The sequence below is a fragment of the Myiozetetes cayanensis genome, unplaced genomic scaffold (assembly GCF_022539395.1).
Source record: "Myiozetetes cayanensis isolate MyiCay16 unplaced genomic scaffold, myiCay2020 scf1, whole genome shotgun sequence".
NCBI classification, from domain to species: domain Eukaryota; kingdom Metazoa; phylum Chordata; class Aves; order Passeriformes; family Tyrannidae; genus Myiozetetes; species Myiozetetes cayanensis.
The window spans coordinates 49,578,904-49,601,135 of record NW_026086604.1 but is presented as its reverse complement, the minus strand read 5'-3'; the positions used below and the strand labels follow the sequence as shown (position 1 = coordinate 49,601,135).

The 22,232-nt window shown below is 41.7% G+C and overlaps 2 protein-coding genes across 2 annotated transcripts in view; both read right to left on the bottom strand.

Moving 5' to 3' along the window:
- The window catches only part of ARHGAP28 (Rho GTPase activating protein 28), a 723,491-nt gene that overhangs the window by 505,061 nt on the left and 196,198 nt on the right, over positions 1-22,232 (bottom strand). The window lies entirely within an intron of this gene.
- LRRC30 (leucine rich repeat containing 30) lies at positions 15,847-16,887 on the bottom strand. Its single transcript, XM_050306245.1, is given in 1 exon segment — positions 15,847-16,887. A coding segment is annotated over 1 exon segment (1,041 nt).

The following is a 22,232-nucleotide window of genomic DNA, read 5'->3' as shown; positions in this document are numbered from 1 at the left end:
TTTTTTTAAAGAGTTCCCCAAAATCATATCAGGACAGAGTAGGAATAGAGTTATGATAAAATGATTCTCTTATGTACGATCTCCTTCTGGATGTATAGCCTATTCCTTAAGGACATTTTGCAGGACGGATAGTCTAACCTCATTAGCCTAGGAGGTGTTGTACTTAAGAGGCCCCATTAAAAAAATCCCCAATACTAGGACCATTCTGCTTAAAAATGTTTATAAGCAAAAGGCTATTTTTGACATACTCCAACATCTACTTATTTTCCTCTTTTTGTACATGTGCTGCAGAATCCCTGCAATTTGTCTGCTCTGGGTTTTCAACTTCAGTTTTCTGTTAATTTGCAGACTTTCAAGCTGTCCTCTATGTCCTCTGCTACTGTTCCTACACTCATTAACGATGTGTGGAGGCGAAGGTTTTGGAATTAGAGTGGGATTCTGGGGCAACAGATGCTCTGTGGTAACTTAGAGATGCTTCATGTTTCAGACCTGATCTTCACAATCAAGGGTTTAAATTTGAATTTCAGAAAGGGGTAAAACTTGTGATGAATTGTTTGCTATGATGAGAGATGACTTCCAAGAACTGAAGTCAGCTCCTGCATGGGTTCAAAATATGAATCCCAGTCTCTAATGGTAACAAATGAACACGTGTTCCATTGCTAAAGTACCTGAATCTCTGCCTTAGCACACACAGGTTGCATCAAGGATGCATTTCTTCTTACTGATTCTTCCTTGGCTTCTTAGAACTTTATATGATTACTTTAGATTGGAATAGCTATAAGATCTGGAGACTTCACATTAATTATTAACCTCAGTATCTGACTCCTATATTTTAAGATCTACAGCTCTGAAAAAGGAGACACTTCTGGCAGTAGCTACTTTGGGAGGGTTGAAATTTATTAGAAATCAAACTAATCTATACTGTCTCCTGCTCAGGAAATTGAATTCTAGAGGTTTGTGAGAGTCAACAGAGTTGACTGAGAGTCCTAATTCACACAGATGAGCAACATTTGCATTGAGATAAGAAAAATCTCGTTGATCTGTTTCTTGTTGCAAATCACATTTATTCATTCTGGAATCAAATATCCCATATTTAAGTTAGTTAGTGGGACCTTCAAAAATGGAGAGCAGAGACTTTGTTCTTTAAAAAATAGATGCAATGAGGTTATCTGTTAGAAATAAGAGATACTCATTTTTTGCATATTTAGCCAACAGATATTTATAATCAAAGGGTGATAACAAGTTCCCATTGTTTGGTTATGGACCTCTGCTGGCTGAGGTCCCACAGTGGCAGTTTTTGAGAGGGTTCTTTGTACTAATGAGCTTAATCAAAAACAAGACTCATTTCTGTATTTTCCTCCCCAGAGTCAATGGACTAAACTCATCAAAGTCATAGGGTTAAAATTAGCTCAATGTGTCTTTGTTAAAATATTTATAATGCAAATGGTGGCTATTCACAAAAAGAAGGAACAGAGAGTCTGTAGATGGATTTGTTTTTGTTGTTACCTCACTGGGCAGCTGGAAGATTTCTCAAGGAAGAAACACGTCTTCTTGTGAGCCTGAAGAAAACCCTACCCTTCTATTGTGTAAACTCTTGGTTGCCCATTTCCAAGAAGGTGATTGACATCTTTGTGTCAATGCTTATAAACTATAGTTAAGAACATTATTAAAAGCTCACACATGCAAGTTATTCCAGTTAGCACAATAAAATCTAAATAAAGTGATGGATGTTCCCTCTGAAGTCAGGAATTTCAACATTTGCTCTGCCCAACACCTGCTGGGGAAAGCAGAACTGAATTTCAGTGAGGGATGGCTGTGGGAACTGTCTCTGGGAAGCAAGGAATGGTTGTAACCTCTGCAAACCACAGACAACCAGGCCCAGTCTCAGGTGCCTTTGTCACAGCAAATGTCTGCAGGAATCTCGTTGGTCTAGAAACAGCTTTCTGCTGCCGGCAACCCTCTGTGTGGGATGAAGGCATCTGACACTGATGTTAAGTGAGCAAAGCCCTTTGAAGCAACTGGATCTCAATGCCACAGGCATGCTCTGGGTTAGAAGCAACAGTGGGGGGAACTCAGATGAGGATTGGGGGGATGTATTACGCTGTTAGCAATATCTCCATGCTCTGGCTATACCTGTGGGAGCTGCTCCAGCTGCTGTGTTCTGTCAGCAATGAGTTAAATTCTTAGCACAGACAAGGCTGAAGAACATTTCTTGATTTCCAGCTTTGCAAACACCTTTGACCAACATCTCCAAAGTGTGACAGTCAGAGAACATATTAATAAGCAGCCACTTCCCATCGAGAACTGTTGTATCAGCATTTCTTCTCCCTGTGTTGTTTCCTGCCGCTATCATGAGCGGTAACATAGACGTGCACGAGCAGCTCAGAGATGACTGCAGCAGTATAGGTATCTAAAACAGCCAGGAGGCCTTGGGATATGGAAGCAGCTATCCTCACCTTGGAATGACAGCTCTCTTTCCTCTGAAGATAGGGTTATGAATACAGCATTTACTTTTATACCATCAAATAGAAATGGTAACATAATGGACAGGCACTTCTGCTGTTGTTCTGCAGCTACAAAAGCATACTAACTGAAAGGCCAGGGGAATGATTCTTTTGCAGTTGGCCTTAATTCCTCTGCAGATACAGAAGTACAATGGGAAGCCAGAAACAGACGTCTACAATGCCCTATTTAACCTATGGGAATCTTTCGCTAGAAAAGGGGGTGGGCACACTGTCAGAAATTATATACATTGCTAATGATATATTAGACAGGAGATAATAAGCCTTTCAGGGATTCCTAAATGCACTGCTTGTTAATTTAGGAGGTACCCTGGGTGCAACTTATGAGGTGGTACTAATTTAGAAGGTATCATGAGTAACTCTGCTTGCTGGAGGGCTGAAATGTAAATCCCATTGTGCAACAAGGAAAATGAAAATGCTTCTTCCATTAAGTCTGTGATCTGTCCTGCACTTACCACAGGGAATAGCATAATTTAGAAAGCTGCCTTCTAGGGTGTTGAACAATCATGCCTCATCAGTGAGATCTCTAGATTAAAAATGAACATTTTTACATTACTAGAGGGATTATTATATTTTGCTTAATATTTTATATATTTGACATCAAACTACCATGTAACAAGTGTAATGTATTAAAATGTCCTTCTAGTCATATTATTTGCCTGCTTTCATGTGATAGGACTCTAACTGCATTTGTTCAGTGAAACCGTACAGAGGTTTGATTAATATTTTGCAGTGTCAGGCTGAAAGGGACTTTAAAACTGATTGTCATAGTCAGTTCTGATCTGTCTCTGAGTTTCTACGGGTTCTGAAACAGGACGTTCACCTCAGAGGCAGAAGAGTTTTTGTATCCTTCCCTTAAATGTAAAACTGATGCAGCACCACCTTCCATGGAGCTGGATGCACCTTCAGGCATCCAGCAATATGCAACAACAGTATTTTCAGCCCTGACTGATTCCTTCCAGAACTAGGAAGAATTCCGGGACTTTCAGGTCCATCCCTCTTCACTGCTGTATGCCCACAGCTCCTGCTTTGCTGGGGTGAGCACCTCATGAAAGGAGATCCCCTCCCAGAAAGAAGAAAACACCTTACAGTCATGACAGAGCAGTGCTGAGCTTCAGGGCACACATGCACATCAGCTAGGTCAGTCCAAACAATGAAGCGAGTTTGTGCTTCTTTACTGGATCCTGTTGTCTTCCCGTTCTTTATTCTACCTCTTTCCTCCTGTCCTGAAGTTAAAGGGAGTGCGTCCCTGTGAACAATGTAATTGTTACTGCTCTGTAGTTGTGGCTATGCATCATTGCTCCAGTTTCAGACTGCAGTTTCCCTTTTATAAGACCAACACCAAAGAGTAGGAGCATTAGACACAGGTGAAAGGGAGCAAGGCAGACTATTTTTACAGCAGAAAAGGAGCATTAGACATAAATCCTACTGTCTACAGCTAGACAACGGAATGTTATGTGGTTCTAAATGTGTTTCTAAGTCGTTCTGTGCCAATATGACAACAAGGGGACCAAAATCCCTCACATCCAAAATATAGATAACAGAGGCAGTGCATTTATGTGGAGCTTCGCTGGGAACAGGAGGGAATCTCTGGAGAACATCAGGAGAGGACAGGACTTCTTATTTCTTCATGGTGGCACATGGAACTCTTTCCTATGTCTTTAATGTTTGCAGTAGCCCTTAAGGAGCTGGTTAATGTAAATGTCCATCTAGAATCATAGTGAAAATGGAGGATTGATGAGCTACAGGGACACAGAAAAATGCCACTAAGTGCAAAGTATATTCCACTCTTCAGGCTAGATGCTGCTTCCTGAGGCTTGTTCTCCAATTTTTACTTATTTTAGTTGGGTTTTTTCTTCTCTCTCTCTCTCTTTTTTTTTTTTTTTTTTTTTTTTGCTATTCCTCTGTGTAGTTGATGAAGAGAGACTTCTGCTAATGATTAACTTGTTTTGGATGGCAAATTCAGAGAAGGAGGGTTGAACTGGCATCAGTCAAGCAGTCAGCTTTAATTAAAAATGTTCAAAAATCAGTAATAAGAAACAAAGAGACTAAAACAAAAGAAGGAAGGAGAGTGGCTGGCAAGAGGAAAGAGAGAGCATAATAAAAAAAGGATGAAAGACAAATGAAAGGAAAAGGCAACAGAATTAATGGGGAAATGCAGATAAGTAGTATAGAAGAAGCTTTAGTACCTCAGTTCTGGCTTCCTATTAAAGTGCCAACATGTCTGCCAGCAGCCTCTAAGTAGTAATCCTTTCCCCCTTGTCCCCCCTATATTTACTGATTACCTGATACTTTAAAATATTCTGTTGCTAGTATGAACTGCATCAAGGCAACTGTGAGGCATTTCTGCTGGGCATTTTTTGTTGAATATGCACACAAGCCTAGGTTCTCCAGGATAGTCAGCTGCTGGTTTGGGGAGTAGATGAGAGGACAGACTGTTGCAGACTGTTGGGACAGTTTGGTGATTATCACCCTGGCAACACTGGCAAGAGAAAAGCGATGCTTATCTTTATCCAAATCTAGACTATGTTAAATTGATGTAAATGTGAAAATGACTTACTGAGAAAAGCTATTAGCTCCACAGAGAAGTCCTGAAATGTCACTGCTTTGCAACATATTAGCCTTACTAAAGAACATTAAATAGCTTCTCTAATGGACACCTGAGACACCAGGGAAAATTCTGAGTCTCTGGTAACTTTGCACATACAGAAAATGAATGTATCTGCCAGTATGATTATTGATCAATAAAAAAAAGACCAAATGAGAATTCTTCCATATTTTAAATCCCCACATCATTTGATAAAAGTGCCAAAGAACTTTGTGATATCTAACACTAAAAACATGCAGAAGAACTGACAAGTAATTCAAAAGCAACATAATTTAGCATCATATACTTTTAAGTCCTGTTTTGATGCTCAATTACCAGCATTTTATTTGCAGCAGAATATGCTACTTTTCAGTTGGCTCACACATATTCCTCAGATACTACGTTGCAAAACTCCAAAAACACACGCATGCAAAGGTGCACGCATACACGTGCTCAGAAAGATTGTATTTAATGAACTGAATTCAAGATTAGGATCTTTGTGGCTTCATTTGTATGTAGGCAGAACACACAAATGCCATTCTTCACACTGTTGTTTTCCAACTGGAAAGAGAAGGTAAGTGTGCTGAAAGATATACAGGACCCTTGTGCACAGAAATGGCTGTGCAAAGGCATTATCTTAACCAAGTCACACTCAATTGAACAAATTTCCCAAAGTGAAGGTTTTATTCTTTTATATTCTTCAGCGCTTCTATCAGTGCCATTCACAGGGCACTGTATTACTCTATGCCAGAGAGACTTCTCTGCTTACACAGGCAAACAATTTAGGAACCACTAATAGCCTCTGTTGTTCCCTATAGTGAAAATATGTATACATGCATGGACCAATACAAAATCCCATATATACATACAGACACTTCCATCACATTTTTAAGAACAAAAAGGACAAAGAACAAGCAAGGAAAGTATAATGAAAATAACCATGTTTTCTAGGACAAAGCAATTTTTTTCACTGTAACAGTTTTGCTGTTACTGGGTGATTTCTTTTAGCTGATTTTAGAATGCTGTTTCTAAAAAATACAGGGGTTTCTTTTACAGGTGTCCTGCTTACTCCTGTTTTGAGGTGGAACATTTTAATAGTGAGGGAGAAAGGATTTTCTGACATCAGAAGCATTTGGCACAGAGAGTTGAAGGTGTACTGGTGTTCCTGTGATACATCTTCTCAGTAAATCTGAATGCTATACTCTGTTGACAGTACTTCGTGTGCTCTGCACACACACTGCTGAGGGAAGGAAGGCCAGGCAAAGGAAGGAAGGCACTTGTACCCTACAGCTTCACTGACTGTACTTCAGGTGCATAAATAAGCCTGCAGATATCCTAGAGCTCTCTCAGGCCAGAGGGGAGAGACTACAGGACAGCATGAGGTACTTCAGCAAGTACTTCTCCTTTCCCAGTGCCTCTAAGGAGGTCTGCATCCATCTCTATCAACCATGGAAACAGTGCCCTGGGACTAACCACTGTCTGATACCTCAAAGGCAGGTGCATAAAGCTGGCATTGTGAGCACGAGAGCTGTTTTGGGCGGCCTACCCATGCTGTGACCAGCAGTTGCAGAGCCTGCCAGCCTCCTCTGTCCTGCACTCCTTGCATGGAAGGTGAGAGATAGGACTCTCTCTAAATTTTCATGCCCACCTATGTAGCAGTTATTAATATAATAAATAATACGTCCCATGGGGACCATAGCGACACCAACGTGGTGTGTAACGAGAGAGAGAGAGAGCTCTTTATTCAAGGAGTCCCGGCTTATATAGCAGCTTCAAATGCTGCCACGTCACACAGGTAACTACTTAAGCCAATCCCATACAAGCATTCAACAGAGCATGTGTGACAGAGTACTTAGAACTACAACTCCCAGGATGCTTTGCAGCACCTGGTGTAACCAGACCCCACAATTCCCCCATTTTTATTAATAACAAGATACAAAAGAGTGTAAATTCAAAAAACAGTGCAATTCTTAACAAAACGTTTTTCACTTGACATAGTAAACTTATTTCTTGCTTAAACCTTATATACTTAAGAGTTCTATGCAATAACAAAACTTTATTCATTAAAAACCTTATTTACCTAAGAGGTCTATGCAATAACAAAACTTTATTCATTAAAAACCTTATTTACCTAAGGATTTTTTGTAACTGGGTAGAACAAAAACTTTTATCAATCTGAGGGTTTACTTATAACTGGGGAAAACTTACTTTATTAAAACACAAGGAAAAGTTTAAAGGAGGAACATCATGTTTTGAGTTGTCTTTTATTAAGGTGATGTATTAGAGGTAGTGTTTGTTGTGTTTCAGATATTTTGTATAAGGTGTAAATGGTTCACATAGATTCATACATTCACACAATCTCTCTTTCACTCATTCGGGTGGCCACCCCAATCATTTTTCATTCATGCATACATGTAATCTTTGTTTGTTTTCATATTCTAGCTATACAACTTAAACTTTTATGTAGTGTTTGGTCAGAATGAAAATTGTTTGACTCAGAATTTACTTACTTAATTACATGCATATTCTACTCTACTCCCCTTCTTTTGTTGTGAATATGAAAAGTTAATGAATTTAAAGGTATAAGAGTGGTAAGTAGTGTGCATATTTTTGAGTGTGTACTTAGAGATATGAATAGGTAGGTTACTATTACAATCTGTTAATAACAATAGAAATTCTTAAAGATGTTAATTACTACTTAAACGAGATAGTTACAAACTTAAACCTATTTAGATACATTTAAGAACTTAATAATTTCAAACAATACTTAGTTAATGTGATTATTAGTAATTTAAACGATAGTATAGGGAAATTAGAAACTTAAAAATGTATTAATAAGGTAATGTTGAATTTTTCTCTATTATTAGTGTAAATAGAAAACTAAAGATAGTTAACTAAATTATTTTAGACAAAAACATTTGTAATAATTTCTAAAGGCTTATATGTAAAATATGTAAAAACAGTCAGTAAATTCAGCGTCTGTATAGTTTTGGTCCCAGCCCGGGTATCTGCCCGGGCCGCCGCTGTCCCTCTCACGGGAGTGGGGAGGCGGCGTTGTTATTGTTGACGCTCCCGGAGGAGCCGGAGTCGCTGCGGCCATGGCCCGGCCCGCTCACGGTGGGGGTCATGTCGCTGGTCATCGCCGCCGGGCCTCGGCTCGGCGCCGCGTTGTGCCGCGTGTGCGGCTGTCCCGGGCCGCGCTGCTGCGGCCGCGTGGTCCGCTTCAGGGGAGCGGCGGCACGGGCGGGCTGGCTCCTGTAGTGGGACGCGGCCGTCAGTTCCAGGCACGGCCTGGCCGCCGGCACGGGTTGTTCGCGCTCCAGGTGCAGGCGGGTGGCGAAGGCCTCACAGCTCTGCGCCGTCGACACGTACTCGCCGAAGCCGCCGCGCCGCCCTCGGCGCATTTACAAACTTGCACCACAGTACCGGTGCAAGCCTGTTCGGCCGCCCGGGATGGCCGCGGGGCCGCCCCGCGGCTTCTCCTCAGGCACGGCGGCCGCCCCCCCGGCCCGGGGTTCCACGCGGAGTTCCGCCGGGAGCTCCACACGGGTCGGGGGTGCAGCGGCAGTCGCCGCCAGCTGCGGCGGGGCTTCCGCGCTCGGGTCACCGCCTCCCGTTCGGCCGCGCCTCGGCCGGACCTTGGCCCGCTTGCGGGCTCCGGACAGAGGCTCCCCGCGGCGGCGCCGCTCCGGCCGCCCGGCTCCCTCCACGCTGTGCGCCGGGCCCGTCGCTCCCGGTGGTGCCACCGCCGCTGCCGTCTGGGTTTGCGCAGGAACCGCCGCCGCAGCCTGGTCGACACCAGCCGGCACCGCGAGAGGAGGTCGCCGTCGCTGCCGAGCCCCGTCCCGGAGCCGCCCGCCCCGGGGGGGCTGGAGTCGCCGCCCGTCACCAGCAGTCCTGCGGAGCCGTGTGCAGCTCCGTCCCCGGCCTGACTTGCTGCGGCTGCCAAGCGTCCCGACAGCCCCGCGCTCTGTGCTCGCCGCCGGCCTCGCCGCTTGCAACGTCGAGCGGTTATTACGTATCTTTTTTAAACATCGCGCCGCTGTTGCTGGTAGGCACAGCAGCTGTTGCTTAGCTACCGGCTCCCAGCACGGACCATGTTCCATGCGTGCCTCCAGCAGAGGCAGTCCACAACATGGCCACGAGACAGGAAGAGAAGGCACTACCTCCTGCTCCCGGCATGGGCAAGATGGTGCCGCCCACGCTCCGGCGTGGTCTCCACGTGTCTGCAGGTTTGCCATGGCTTGGGGATTCAAAGTTTGTTCCCTTTTATCAGTTACATAACCCGCGACACGCGCTTTCTTCTCGGAATTCACGCATCCGCGAAAATTCAGTACAAAAAGGTATATTCTAAGGCTTTTCTTCCGTGCTCTTGGACCCCCTCCCCCTTTCCACACAGCAGTACCACGTGGAGTTCCATGCTTTACAGTGTTTGGGGGAGGGGAAGATTTAAAGTTTCTCTCTGTGGACGAGTTCTCTTGCGAGGATTTTAAAGTGTCCACCTTTTCTACTTCTGTTTTTTCCCTGCTTCTCCATCCCTCTTTCCAAGTAATTTCACTAAGAATTGTAAATAACAGCAGTCCTAAAACAGTTATTTTCATCAATTTTAAAAGTCCAGCTATTTTATGTTTGTTAACTTGTCTCCAAAGTCTTTTCAATATTAAGCTTAAGGCTTTTGCAATATTCTGCGGTTCACGTGAATTAAAAGTTTTCATTTTTTCTCTTTTTCTTTTTTTTCCCGCCCTCTCACCTGGGACGTAGATTTTTCTTCTCGAGGCGTCCTCTCAAAGCGTAGGCAATTTCCTACCGAATTCAGGCCTTTTTCGAGCTCAATCGCGGTTTCTCCCGCCTTCGCCCATCAGAGTTTCCTTTCCTCTGGTACCTGGCGTTTCTTTCTTTTTCACGGCGGACGTCCCTCAGCGTTAAATATAGGCTGGTACCTGACGTCTGGTCCGTATTTCTTCCTGATTCAGGACAAGGCTTAGGTCCCTGTTCCGGGCGCCATATGTAGCAGTTATTAATATAATAAATAATACGTCCCATGGGGACCATAGCGACACCAACGTGGTGTGTAACGAGAGAGAGAGAGAGCTCTTTATTCAAGGAGTCCCGGCTTATATAGCAGCTTCAAATGCTGCCACGTCACACAGGTAACTACTTAAGCCAATCCCATACAAGCATTCAACAGAGCATGTGTGACAGAGTACTTAGAACTACAACTCCCAGGATGCTTTGCAGCACCTGGTGTAACCAGACCCCACACACCTACACCTGGCAACACTGCCTTTGCAGAGGCAGAAAAGCAATTAGTTGCTTCTGTGAATACATCAATGGTGCAAAGGTCGGAGATCAGGAAGAAAATGGAGCAGTACCTATTTTCCTCAGAGTTATATCAAAAGAGCAATTTTCTTTTTTTTTTTTCTTTTTTTTTTTTTTTTTTGTCTGGGAAGTGGAAATTAAAAACAGGCTATCAATCAATGAATTTATGGTATCTGAAATGCCTCTGAGCCCTAGGAAAACATAAAGCTCTGCCCTTTGGTCTTCTTTTCAGTCTGCCTGGGTAAGCTTACTTTATGAGGCAGCATAATTTGCAGTGACCTTTTCTGAAGCTGTTGATACACTTCCTGCTTCACTGGAAACCACCTTTTTAGCCGTGCATGATGTGACTCCCCATATATTGGAGTACAAATTTCAGGTTTTGTCATTAAACCCTGCAAAGTAATCCCATGCTGTAGGTGGCTGTACTGGTGCAAAATGCTGTCAGTACTGCTGGGCTGCAGAAGGCAGTGATGAGGGGTGGTTTCTGAAGGCTGGTTGGCCCTTGTTGCACCACAGATAAATGCATGAATCAGTGCATAAATGAATCAGTGGGGGAGGGGGATCTTTTATAATTGTTATTCTATCTCTTACTTGTACAGAGGAAGGATCACGCAATTTTATAAAAAGATTTTCAGACTTACTCCACATGTGACTGTTTAAGTGTACCTCTGTACCAATACATCTAAACCCTTATGCAACTTTAAACCTCTAGTGGTTTTTTAAATCTTGGTTTTGCCACATACAAAATGGGAAAAGTGTATATTCTCATATAAATGAAGGCGCTTCTACAGCCAGAAGTTTTCCTTCAGCTGTAACTATTTCAAGATTTCAGCTCTCACATGTGAGAACTGCAGAAGCACATGTGACATAATAATATGCTTATTTTCTTAACATTTTACAAATTATTATATATTGTTATTTTCATAGAATTATTTTCATACATACCAATTATACTTTGTAGAACTGTGGAAGGCAGTCTGAAACACTCCTTGAATCACTCAAGTACTGCTGTCTGAAGGCTGTGCAGCAAATTTATCCTTGAAATTTAGTGAAACCATACTGAGCAGATGATTAGTTCATTTTCTTTGCTTGCTTTCTTTATCACTCTTTATTTACTCTTATTTATCTCTCACATGGTGAAGACCTTTGAGGCTTCTTTTTTTTCGTTGTTTAAAGAAATAAACTGAAGCATCAGTGATTTTTCTACTTGCAGAAATTATGTTCTGTGGTATGTTTTTTCAAATAATGTGCTGGCCTAGCAAAGTAAATAATGAATCCAAATATCTCCATAATCAAAGCAATAATTTCGGGTGCATCCTCCTTCACTGAAATCATGAGTTAAAAATATTAACTGAAAGATACGGTTTCCTGAAGCTATAGTGTAGTAATAGGAAATTTATTCATTTGTATACTAAAAAGTTTAAAATGCAGAATGCATATTCTTACCTTAAAAAAACCTTAGAAACTGTTCTTGAGGTTGACAAAAAGCAGCAGAATTTTGATGAAAATGGAAAAAAAAGTATGGAGATAATACTGGCAAATTGGCAAAAAATCTGGCATATTTTTCAACAAAATTAATAATCATAAACTTTTTTAATCTGAATTTCAAGAGGTTTCAGCTGGAATCTGAAAAGCTCTGTTTTGAAATGCCACTTCAGTTCACATCTTAGAAATTTTCTACATCTTGGAAATTGGTCATTGTAGGTTCTTGCTGCTTTGCTCATGTAATGGGCTGGTGTTCCTGGCCAGGTTAGATGCTGGGCTGCTGGGACACTGCAATGGATTTTGGGAAGTTACCAGTTACAAGTGACATGAAGAAGTTTGCCAGTGTGCCAGAGTTGACCAGTAGCCCCAGAGCAGTAGGTACAACGCATTTCAGCTTTAACTTCCTGTGAGATATTACAGCAATACTTCAGATGAAAATGTTTTTCTTTTGGTCAAAAGTTGAAACACTAGGTTAGGTTAGGCCAAAAGCCTGACCTTCCAGTTTTCAAGTGCTTTTCTGGTTGACTAAACTTTAAACTTTTCACAAATGCAGTTTTCTTTTCAAATGTATCAGAATTGAGATTTGAGCAACAAATTGTATAACCCTATTGTATATTACATTTATCCCAACCATTCGATCCCTGACTGTGTTCTTTCTACTTTGTTCTTGGTTTTGCTCTTTGTTTCATTCACATCAAGAGTTTGTTCTAAGCACTTTCAGACCTTCTCTGAGTGAAAGCCACAGAAAAGTAACCTTGCCTAAAGAGTATCCTTTCCATGATTGGATCCCACTCTTTCCATTCCTCTAAAGAACACCATGAACAACAAAAACAATAGATGCATCAAAAATTGTGCTGCTTTGAGGCTTAGGATGAGACAACTTCAGTGTGTACTAGAAACAAGTGTAACGTTCGGCATACAGTTCTCTGAAAGGTTATAAACTCGTATCATTTGATATACATAAAAGTGGTACTGTTGTCATATGAGACATGACCACAGTCCTTGCAGTGTTTCAGTTCTTTTTTTCCCCTGTCATCTGCACAACTAATAGCAGATGACAACTCTAAGATCCACCAATTCTTTTCCAATGCCCTGCTCAAAACTAGAGCCAGCATTTGACATAATGTGTTTTATCTCCCTCTCATGCCCTTGTTTGCTTTTTCTATCTTGCTCCCTCTCAGATGCAAATATCTTTTTATTTGCCTCTCATGCATATTTCTATACTTTAACAGCGATATACAGTCGTTTCTTTTTACAAGAAGAATTCGGAACAATACCTTCAGTCCTGTGGGATCATTTTCTGTATCTCTGAGAAAGGTATTTATAAGAGTCTTGATTGAGGAATGAAAGAAAAATTAAACCAGATCAGTAGAAATTATTTTCCTAATGGTAAAATCTGAATTATACATTAAAGTACCATTTATTCAATCAATTTTATTATTCTGTTTAAAACGACAGTCACTTTTATGTGTTTTGTATGCTAACAGAGGTTTATTAGCTTGAGTAAAAGGTTATTATTATTCAATTGAATAATTGAATTTTAAATTATTGGTATTGCACTTCATATTATAACTGCTTTTCTGGATGCATTTGATTATGTCAAATATACCTTTTAATCCCCTGTTTGGAGACCATTTTCTTTCTCCTCCTGCACTCTTTCTCGCGCTTGTAGTGATACCCTAATAAACACACACAGTCCAGCCTCACATCTTCCATGTAAATTACTGTGCATACCTCTCCTAGTCAGATCACATCAGAGGCTATCTGGTGTCATATAATCCTGGATACTGATATGTGGAAAATCTTTGCAGGTGATTAATGCCGTAGGCATCTCATTTTCCTGCAAAGCAATATTGCAGTGTTTATGTGAATGCCAGACTTAGGGATATGAAATGGACATTTAGAAAAGTTAATAATCCGTGCCTAATCCTCTCCAAGAATTATCTGTTGGTATTTCTATAAATAATTGCAGCTTTATTTCTTGTCGCTAGTGAAATCACATATTAATTTATTAAATGTGTTGTTCATTAAAAACTTGGAACTTTGCTATAAATCTCATTGCATGGGTGAAATATATATATTTAAAGCTACACATGAAATATCATTGCATTTGAAACATATATTAAATAAAAAAGTCATAAAGTAACTGTGCTTTGGTGTTTGTTTTCTTGCTTTGTTTGTTTGCTCAATGCTTTGAGCAAATGTGCCCTTCAAAAAGGTTTCATGTTTGCTAGAAACATGAGATTTGTTCTCGACTGCACACATGGATACTGTGATTCCTGGGCCTAACACTGAAATTCTCAATTAAAATGACAAACCATACACAAAACAGTCCAACACAATAAAGTATCGGGGCAGGCAGTCCCAGAACAGAATATTCTGTGAGCATTCTTCATTGCTGGCATTCAATACCCCACTGATAATGTTAGCGTGGCCAAAGGTGCTGTGAATATTTGCACGTACCTGTGAATTACATAATTTTCTGCTGTTATCAGACTGCTCCTACCTCTGCTGAAGAGTTTTTCCCTCAGCCAGGGATTGTCCATTAACTTCACTAGAAGGAGGATCAGCCTTTCACAACCTTCCATAATTTTAAGCAAATTATATTTTAGAAAGTAATCATTGATTCCTGAGATTTGACATAGGAAGCACTTTAAAAATGGCTTTGAATACTCTTAATTAGCTCAAGAATTACAGTCTCATTCCTCTTCTATGGTGCTATAACAAGCATTTATCTCAACTGATTTCAACAGAGCTGCTTCTGTTTTACACTGGTGCGAGGGAACAAAAAAACCCAGGTTGCATAAATTGTTAACAGCTCTTTCATAATGCCTCTTTATTACCAGATAAAACTTTGATGAAGGACATTCACAGAAGATCAATATGAGAAACCACATAAGACCTGACTTTATGGTACTGGCTTATACAGAAAAGCACAGAAATAAGTACTTGTTTTTTAAGCTCTTACTTAAGGCGATGACTGGTTTGATGCTGCTTTTCCTGAAAGAAATATTTCACCTTTAAGAGATGTACTGCCTCCTGAGTAAAGTTAATCCATAGCTCTGATTAAGGGGAGGAGGAAAAGGGAACAGAGAGCAGTTGTCCATCTAGCAATGAGCAACTCTATGCTTTGTTTGAGGGAAGAGCCTGTTGTCTTTTCTCTGCTTTGTGCAGATGCTGCTCCTGACTGATGCGATGCACTTCTGACAGCATCCGAGGAGGCTCCATGAGGAGGGCTGCATGTCTCATGAGGGAAATCAGGAGCTTTGGCAAAGTTTGGGATCTTCTTCCAAAGAACTGGGAAATATCACCTCATCAACAGCAATCTTTACCTGTAATTTATAGAGGCCAGAGCACAGCTGTGGGGTAAACAACAAATGGTATTGAACTGGCCAGTAATATATTGTCTGTGAGCTAATATAGCTCAGGATGTATTCACTGCCAAAAGCAAACATTTTCCTTGAGATTCACTTAGATGACAGTGTTTGTTTATGCAGTGGTTTATCTGTGTATGAAGAAGTGAGCAGGAATAAAAATGCAATTGCAATCACAGATAGTAAATCCAATTTATATTAATGTTTCTCCAACCTAATGGCTGTCAAATACACTCTTCTGCCTGTCTGGCAGTCTGCCTTAATTTGTTTCTGCCAAATGAAGAACAAACATTTTATCACAAGTTTGTTGTTGGGGTTTGTGTCTAAAAAAAACCCCAAGCACACCAACACTGAAGCCTAAAGAGGTGGCTATTTTTAGAAAGTTTGCTCTTCACACACTTAATCAAGACCATCATACTTTACTTGCTTTTCTCCAACTGTTACTAAAGCCATCCACAGCCTTCGAAATCCAAACGTTATGGAGTGGAAATGCCTGTGCAGGGAAGCTCTCTAATGAGAGAGTCTTGATGACAGTCTTAATCCCAAGATCAGTGGAAGCTCAGTTGTGCTCCTTTTTCTCCCTGAGGTAGCTGAAGAGGACATCCAGGCCCCCCTCGACAACCTCGGGCAGGGGCCGGGACAAGGGGTTGTGGGCGATGTGGAGGCCTTTGTCCATTGGGTTCCAGGCAATGCGGCGCAGCCGGCGCAAAAGGTAGAGGTCGTCAGGGAGAGTCTGTATGGCATTGTAGTCAACGTTTAGCAACTCCAGAGTGGTGATGTAGCAGAGAGACCGTGGCAGACTGCGTATGTTGTTATTCTCCACGATAAAGATTTGCAGATTGACCAGATACTGGATACTCTCTGCGATGTTTTCCAGCCTGTTGGACCCTAGGTGCAAGAAATCTAAGCTCCTCAGTGCGAAAATGCAGAGGGGAATTTGCACAAAGCGGTTGTTACTGAGGTTCAGTTTCCTCAAACTTGTCAGGTCAGTGAAGCTCAAAGGCAGTTGCGAGATGCGGTTGTGCGAGAGGCTCAGAACCTCCATCTTCCTGCATAAGCTGAGCTCTGCTGGCACTTCTGTCAGGCAATTCATATTGACAAACAAGACCTTCAGGTTCCTCAGCAGCCCAATCTCTTTAGGCAGACTCTTGAGACAGTTACCCCCCAAGTTCAGCACTACCAGCCTGTCCAGTTTCCCCAGCGAAGGAGGAATCACCACCAACTGGTTGCGTGAAAGGTTCAGCTTCTGCACCTCAGACAGTCCCCACAAGAAGTCAGGAGTGCTGGTCATCCCTTTCATTATGAGGCTCAAGCTGACATAACGCAATCCCCGTTTCAGCAGTGACTTGGGCTCTCTCCCTGAGAGAAGGGCATCTTCCCATGCAGGCAACTTTGGACCTTTCCTAAGAAAAACCATGCTCCTTCGCCCCTCGTTCTTCGAGTGCTCAGTTCCCATAACACTCTGGTTCCCTCCTGAGAGAAGTGAGGTTTTCTTCCCTTGCAAGTGCTACACCAATATGCAAATGCCAACAGAGGATGACAGCTTGCAAGAGGTGGGAAAGTCAAAGCAAGGAGAAAAGGAGGAGCCTGTGAAGTGCATCTCAGTCCACCAGGGCAGTTTCCATAGCTGCTGAGGGAAAGTTTCACTTTTGGGGGCTTATGTTGATCTTGGTGCAGAGTCTGTAATGAAATACTTGCTCCTGACTTGTGAGCAAACCTGTTCAATTCAAACTGAATGCCACAAGACAGCTGTCACTGTCATTTGGCCTGGGCTTTATTGGACAGATATGTATCTTCACTGCAAAAAGGTCACAAGGATGCTGTATATAACTTCACCATGTCAGCTTTCTTGGCTATCTGGTACATACCATGGCTGCAGGACAATTAACAAGAGTCACTTCAAAAAAAAAAAAAACAAGCAAGCTAAAGAAGAGAACAAGCAAAGAAGACATCATTTAGATTCAGATTTAAAGGACATTTTCATACTAATTTTTTTGATGTTTCTCATTTCACTGAAGTAGTTACTGGTGTACCAGAAATTTTTACATGCTGCAAAACATTGACTTGTTATGTCAGTCCTTGTTTCTGTTTAGTTTAAAAAAAAAAAAATCTAAAAAAGAAAAAAAAGCACTCACAAAAAGTGTTACCTTTTATATCCCCTTTGTGGTGAGGATAGTCCTCTTTCTTTTCAGAAAGGGTACCACCTTCACTACAGCAGTGACATTTTCCAGTGGTATCTGCGCCCACTGGGATGATTGCTACCCACGTTGCCAAATGTGAACAGTCATACCTCAAAGTTCTGCCCAAATTACTTTGTCCTAAATGTCCTGTGCTAATTTCACATCTATCAACCAGATTTTTGGAGTCTGGTTCTTTTGTGCTCCAGAAAATAGAGTCTCTTGATGTCCCTTTCCCTGTGAACTTTCATGTCTTTCTGGGCTGTTCTGGTGTACAGGGGGACTAGCAGTCAAATAGCTTGAACTATAAATGACATTTAGATCTGAGATAGAGGGACTGATGGGAGAGGAAGGAAGTAGTGAGGTATAATAATACTCAACAACAGCTGAAGCAAGCTCTGCTGGCGAAAGGAAATTGCATTGCAGTGAGTTTAAACTCAGAGGGACTCTAAAAAGGATCTCCAAAAACTTTAGGCACCATTTAAACTGGGTGAAAATTGCAACAAATAGTACAAGATTTTCAGGGCTTTTTCTCTCCGTTGGATGATTAGTGGCGATGAGCATACCCTCACTTCAGAGATGCTCCCCTTAAAACCTTTCATCAGCTCAGATGTTAAGGGATTATGCAAGAAGTTGCAGCTGGGAGTCAAGGCTCACCAGCAACCTCTTTAGAATCAATCCCCACAGTCCTTTCTTACTGACAAACACCACTCAGTCTCCTTTGAGCTTTGGGTCCCTCATAGAGCTGCATCAGCTTGGGAAGAGCGGGGAGAGAGGAGGCATTCCTGCAGTTGTATCTGGCAGCTGAGGAGACCAGTCAGGACCACAGTGAGAAGCACAAGATGGTGGCAAGCTGAGTGAGCCACACGATTAAAACCTGTGCTTTAACAGGGCTGCCAGCTGGTCCTGAGGCCAAAGTATTGCATTCCCTGGAGTGCCTGGGCAAGCCTGAAAGGGCTGAGGCCAGTTGTATCTGTTTGGTTAGAGAAGGTTGGCAGCCTGACTGTGAGTCATAGATCCCTCCCTCACAAGCACTTTTTGCCAATATTTGTCCGTTTGCAAACAAACATTACATTAAATGCCATTGCAGCCATAAGCTCTGACTCTTGTTAACCATCATTCCCACATGCTGCTCAGAGTGGCAGACATAACCCTGCCACTACAGGCAAAGGAGCCCTCAGTGGAGGAAACCCAGCAGCTGGCTGAATTTGGACTTGATTGGGCCTTGCATGATGGGGGGCATAAGCCTAAAATGTGGCCCTTCAGCCCAAGCAGGTGGAGAAGCAAAAGCAAGAGCCTCTCATGAGCTCTGTCTCTGGGTTGTCAGCCCAGCTGGTGTTAAAAATGCACCTATTTTCAGAAAACCTCCATGGATTTCAGCAAGGCAAGAAGAAAAGAGCTTTTTAGAGAGCATTTATAAGGTTAGGCATTTCCCTTCTTTTAGTCTCACTGCTAGAATGAAGAACCTGCTGCAGTTCTACTCAGGAATCAGTATTGCTGCCTTTGACTGGGCTCCCACCTGTGACCACAGCCCCACGGTCACTTCAGAGCTTTTCCTTCTACCGGTTATCTTAGTAAGAAACAAAAACAAAACACAAAGGAAACACAGTCTTCCTGTAGTCACAGCCTGCCCCCATGGCTGGCCAGATATTTTTGGATGAGGACGTCATCCTCGTCTCCAAAACACATTGGAGTTCACTGCCTGGGGACTTGGCAGTGCCCACTCTGGCCTCTCACCACAGAAATCCTTGTTTCCTAACAGCGTGACTCAGCCAAAGCGCTCTGTACCCTTCCCTGGCTTTGCACCATGCTGTCCATTTGAAACTAAGCCTGTGATACAGCCCAGTACAGTCTGGGCTGGGCTGGTGCTGGAAAGCTTCACCCGGGGATCTCTATCAAAGAAAAATGCTTGCTCTGCTTCAGCCTCAGAGCGTCTCCTGCTATTGCGCTGCTGTATCTCCCCTGCCTGGCAGGCAGCAAGCAGCAGCAAAGGGGATTTTCAAAAGAAATTCCACATCTGTAGCTCTCATTGTCCGGTTCCCTTCCTGCCTCCACGAGTACCGTAACTGCTGTGTGAAATAAAGAAAAAATAACCATTTCCTTTTCTTTGTTCTCCAACAGAAAAACACGCTATTGAGCACACTTGTAGTTGTGGAGACGGAAAACTCTGAGGTAAGCAAATTAATTTTCCTTCTTGTAATCGAGATAGTAAAACAACAGTGGCCTCATCTGGACATCTCAGGAACTAAAATTCTGAACAAAAATAGTCCTTATCCCTTGGTGTCCAGGACTGGTTTTGTTCAAACATTTTTCGCTTTGCTTTTCCCTGCGTTGCCTGCTTCCCTGTCCTGATCCATGCTGTACTGTGCTGTGAGGATGGATCAATTCCTTTGGGCTGCTCCTAGGTGGCTGGGCCAGGAAAAAACACTGACCTGTGTCCACACAGCCTGGCAGAAAGCAGAAATGAATTTTGTGCATGCATGTTTGGAAGGGAAAACAACCCAAGAAAATTGCTGGGCTTTACATGACACAGTGTAGTTGATAATTGCTTTGTAGACTAAACAAAAAAGTTAGTGTGCAAGGGGAAAAAATAACCCACAACTTGCTAAAGAATTTTTTAGTCTAACTAATACAGTAAGAGAAACTGCACTACTAACAATGATAAAAAACTGATAAGCTGACAAAAATGACAAGTTATATTTTCTGACATTCTTTGACAATGCAAATTATTACATTTTTTTTTCTTAAGGAAGCAGGATTGTCAGCCCTCAAAAAAGCTGAAGATGAGTTCACAAAAGACTTGGAATTTTAAAGTCTATTATCTTTGGGTTCTTTTATTTGTCTTCAGGTTTGGAGTCTATAGAATGCACTTGGGAAACATTTTCAAGGTTTTCTCTGCAGTCATTGAGAAGTTGCAATAAAACCAGTTGCATTGTTTTTAAGTAAAATTTGAGGTCATCACATAATTACTTTTCCATAGGATTTGCACTTTTGATGAAATATCCATAACATCAGGATTTTAAAGAAAATATAACTGAGTTTAAGTTTTGTTTTGCTTCAAAACAAAATACTGTCATTGTCTTTTAAATTGTTGAGCACACAATAGATGCCTATAGTTTTGTTAGCACATATTTATAAGTTCATAATTAATTTTGAAGGAAGTTCTACTTTCTCTATGGAGTCAAAATCATATATAGTTCCTCTGTCTCAGCATTAAAAATATAGTAATATAAGAAGGAATCCTTTAAATCTTTAAGCATAGCATTTTCTAAAATGCTGGTAACTTCAACTCATGTTCTTTTAGAAGAAATTGTCATTTCAATTCATTATTTAGGTCTTATAATAAACAGCCATCTAAACGAGGATTCGGAAAATAGCTAACACTTCCTGTCACAAGAAGGATGCTTTGGCTAAAAAGGGTTAACTGGTTTCAAGTTCAGCAGAAAGCAACAGTCATGCTGGAGAAATATTCAGTACAAATACAGCTGCAGCTACTGAACCATCTTCTCTTGTGCTATTTCTTTCCTCTGAAGTAAATAAAGAGTTTAAAGAGCATCAGTGCTATTCAGACTGTCAGAGATATCCTCTGGTCTTAGTGCTAAGGAAGCAAATTTTGTAGATTTTTAACTGCTTTGCAGTGGTTTGTTGATCTTGCAGCTATCCTGAAATACTAAGTCAAATTTCAAAGGTAATTTGAGATTTATGAGATGTGGCACAAGACAGGAACAATTCTTCAGGCAATTTCAGATTTCCTCTTAATTTGTTTTTAATTATGGTGCTGTTAACAGCCTTTAATGACTGTCTGTCCCTGGAGTTTTCCTGGAATGTTTTATTAAGGTCTCATGTGGAGCTGCTGGATGGCCTGACCCATGAAGAATTGGACTTGGAGGTGAATGCCTGCCTGTGCAGAGGCTGATTTTTCTGCAGACCTCTTGACAGAAGACAAGCTTGAACTATCCATAATATGAAATAAAGAGAGAGAGATTTGGGGTTGTATGTAGCCTAGAAATGACAGGCTCTTCCTCCTGACAGTCATGGCCAGCAGTAATTCTCATGTTACACAGAATTACTGGAAGTTTTATTTCTTTTCTGCAAACTTACCGTAATATTTTAAAATCCCAGCAAATGGATAAATGACTGGTTAGTCACCTCCTACTTCTGCCACAATTTCCCTGTGTGTATGCAAGTCAAATAGCTGGTCTGTCTGTCTATATTAAACAATGATCCTCCACCCATGATCCTGCACTGCACAATCATCCATGTTCTCTGTGGCACTTTTTCATCCAGTGTTTATGACAGTTCTCCCAGGCACCGCCAAAACCCGCTTGCCTTAGGTGCTTGCTCACTCCTCTGCAGGAAAAGGAGAGTTTAGCACATGGACACGCCCTAGGGCACACCTACTCCTGCAGGAGTACATGGAGGGCCCTGTCCTGCTTTATTTAACCATCTGCACACAACCTCCATGTCTCAACCTTCTCCTACTCTTATGGCTAGTGTGGTGACAGATATGACACCAGTTAAAAATATATTTGAAGTCATTACATGGGGGATACCATTGCAATATAGAAGCCATACACTGTTCTATATTTCATCACTACATTTGTGAGCAGTCACACCTACATTCATAAGTTTCCGTAAAATAGCCTGTCTAGTAGCAGCATGATGTTTGCTAAATGCTAGTTATAGTATGTGGCTTCCTAAATCAAACTGGAAAAAAGTGGAGCAGATTGTTCAAACTGGATGAAGTAGCTTTTACTATAACTGCTGC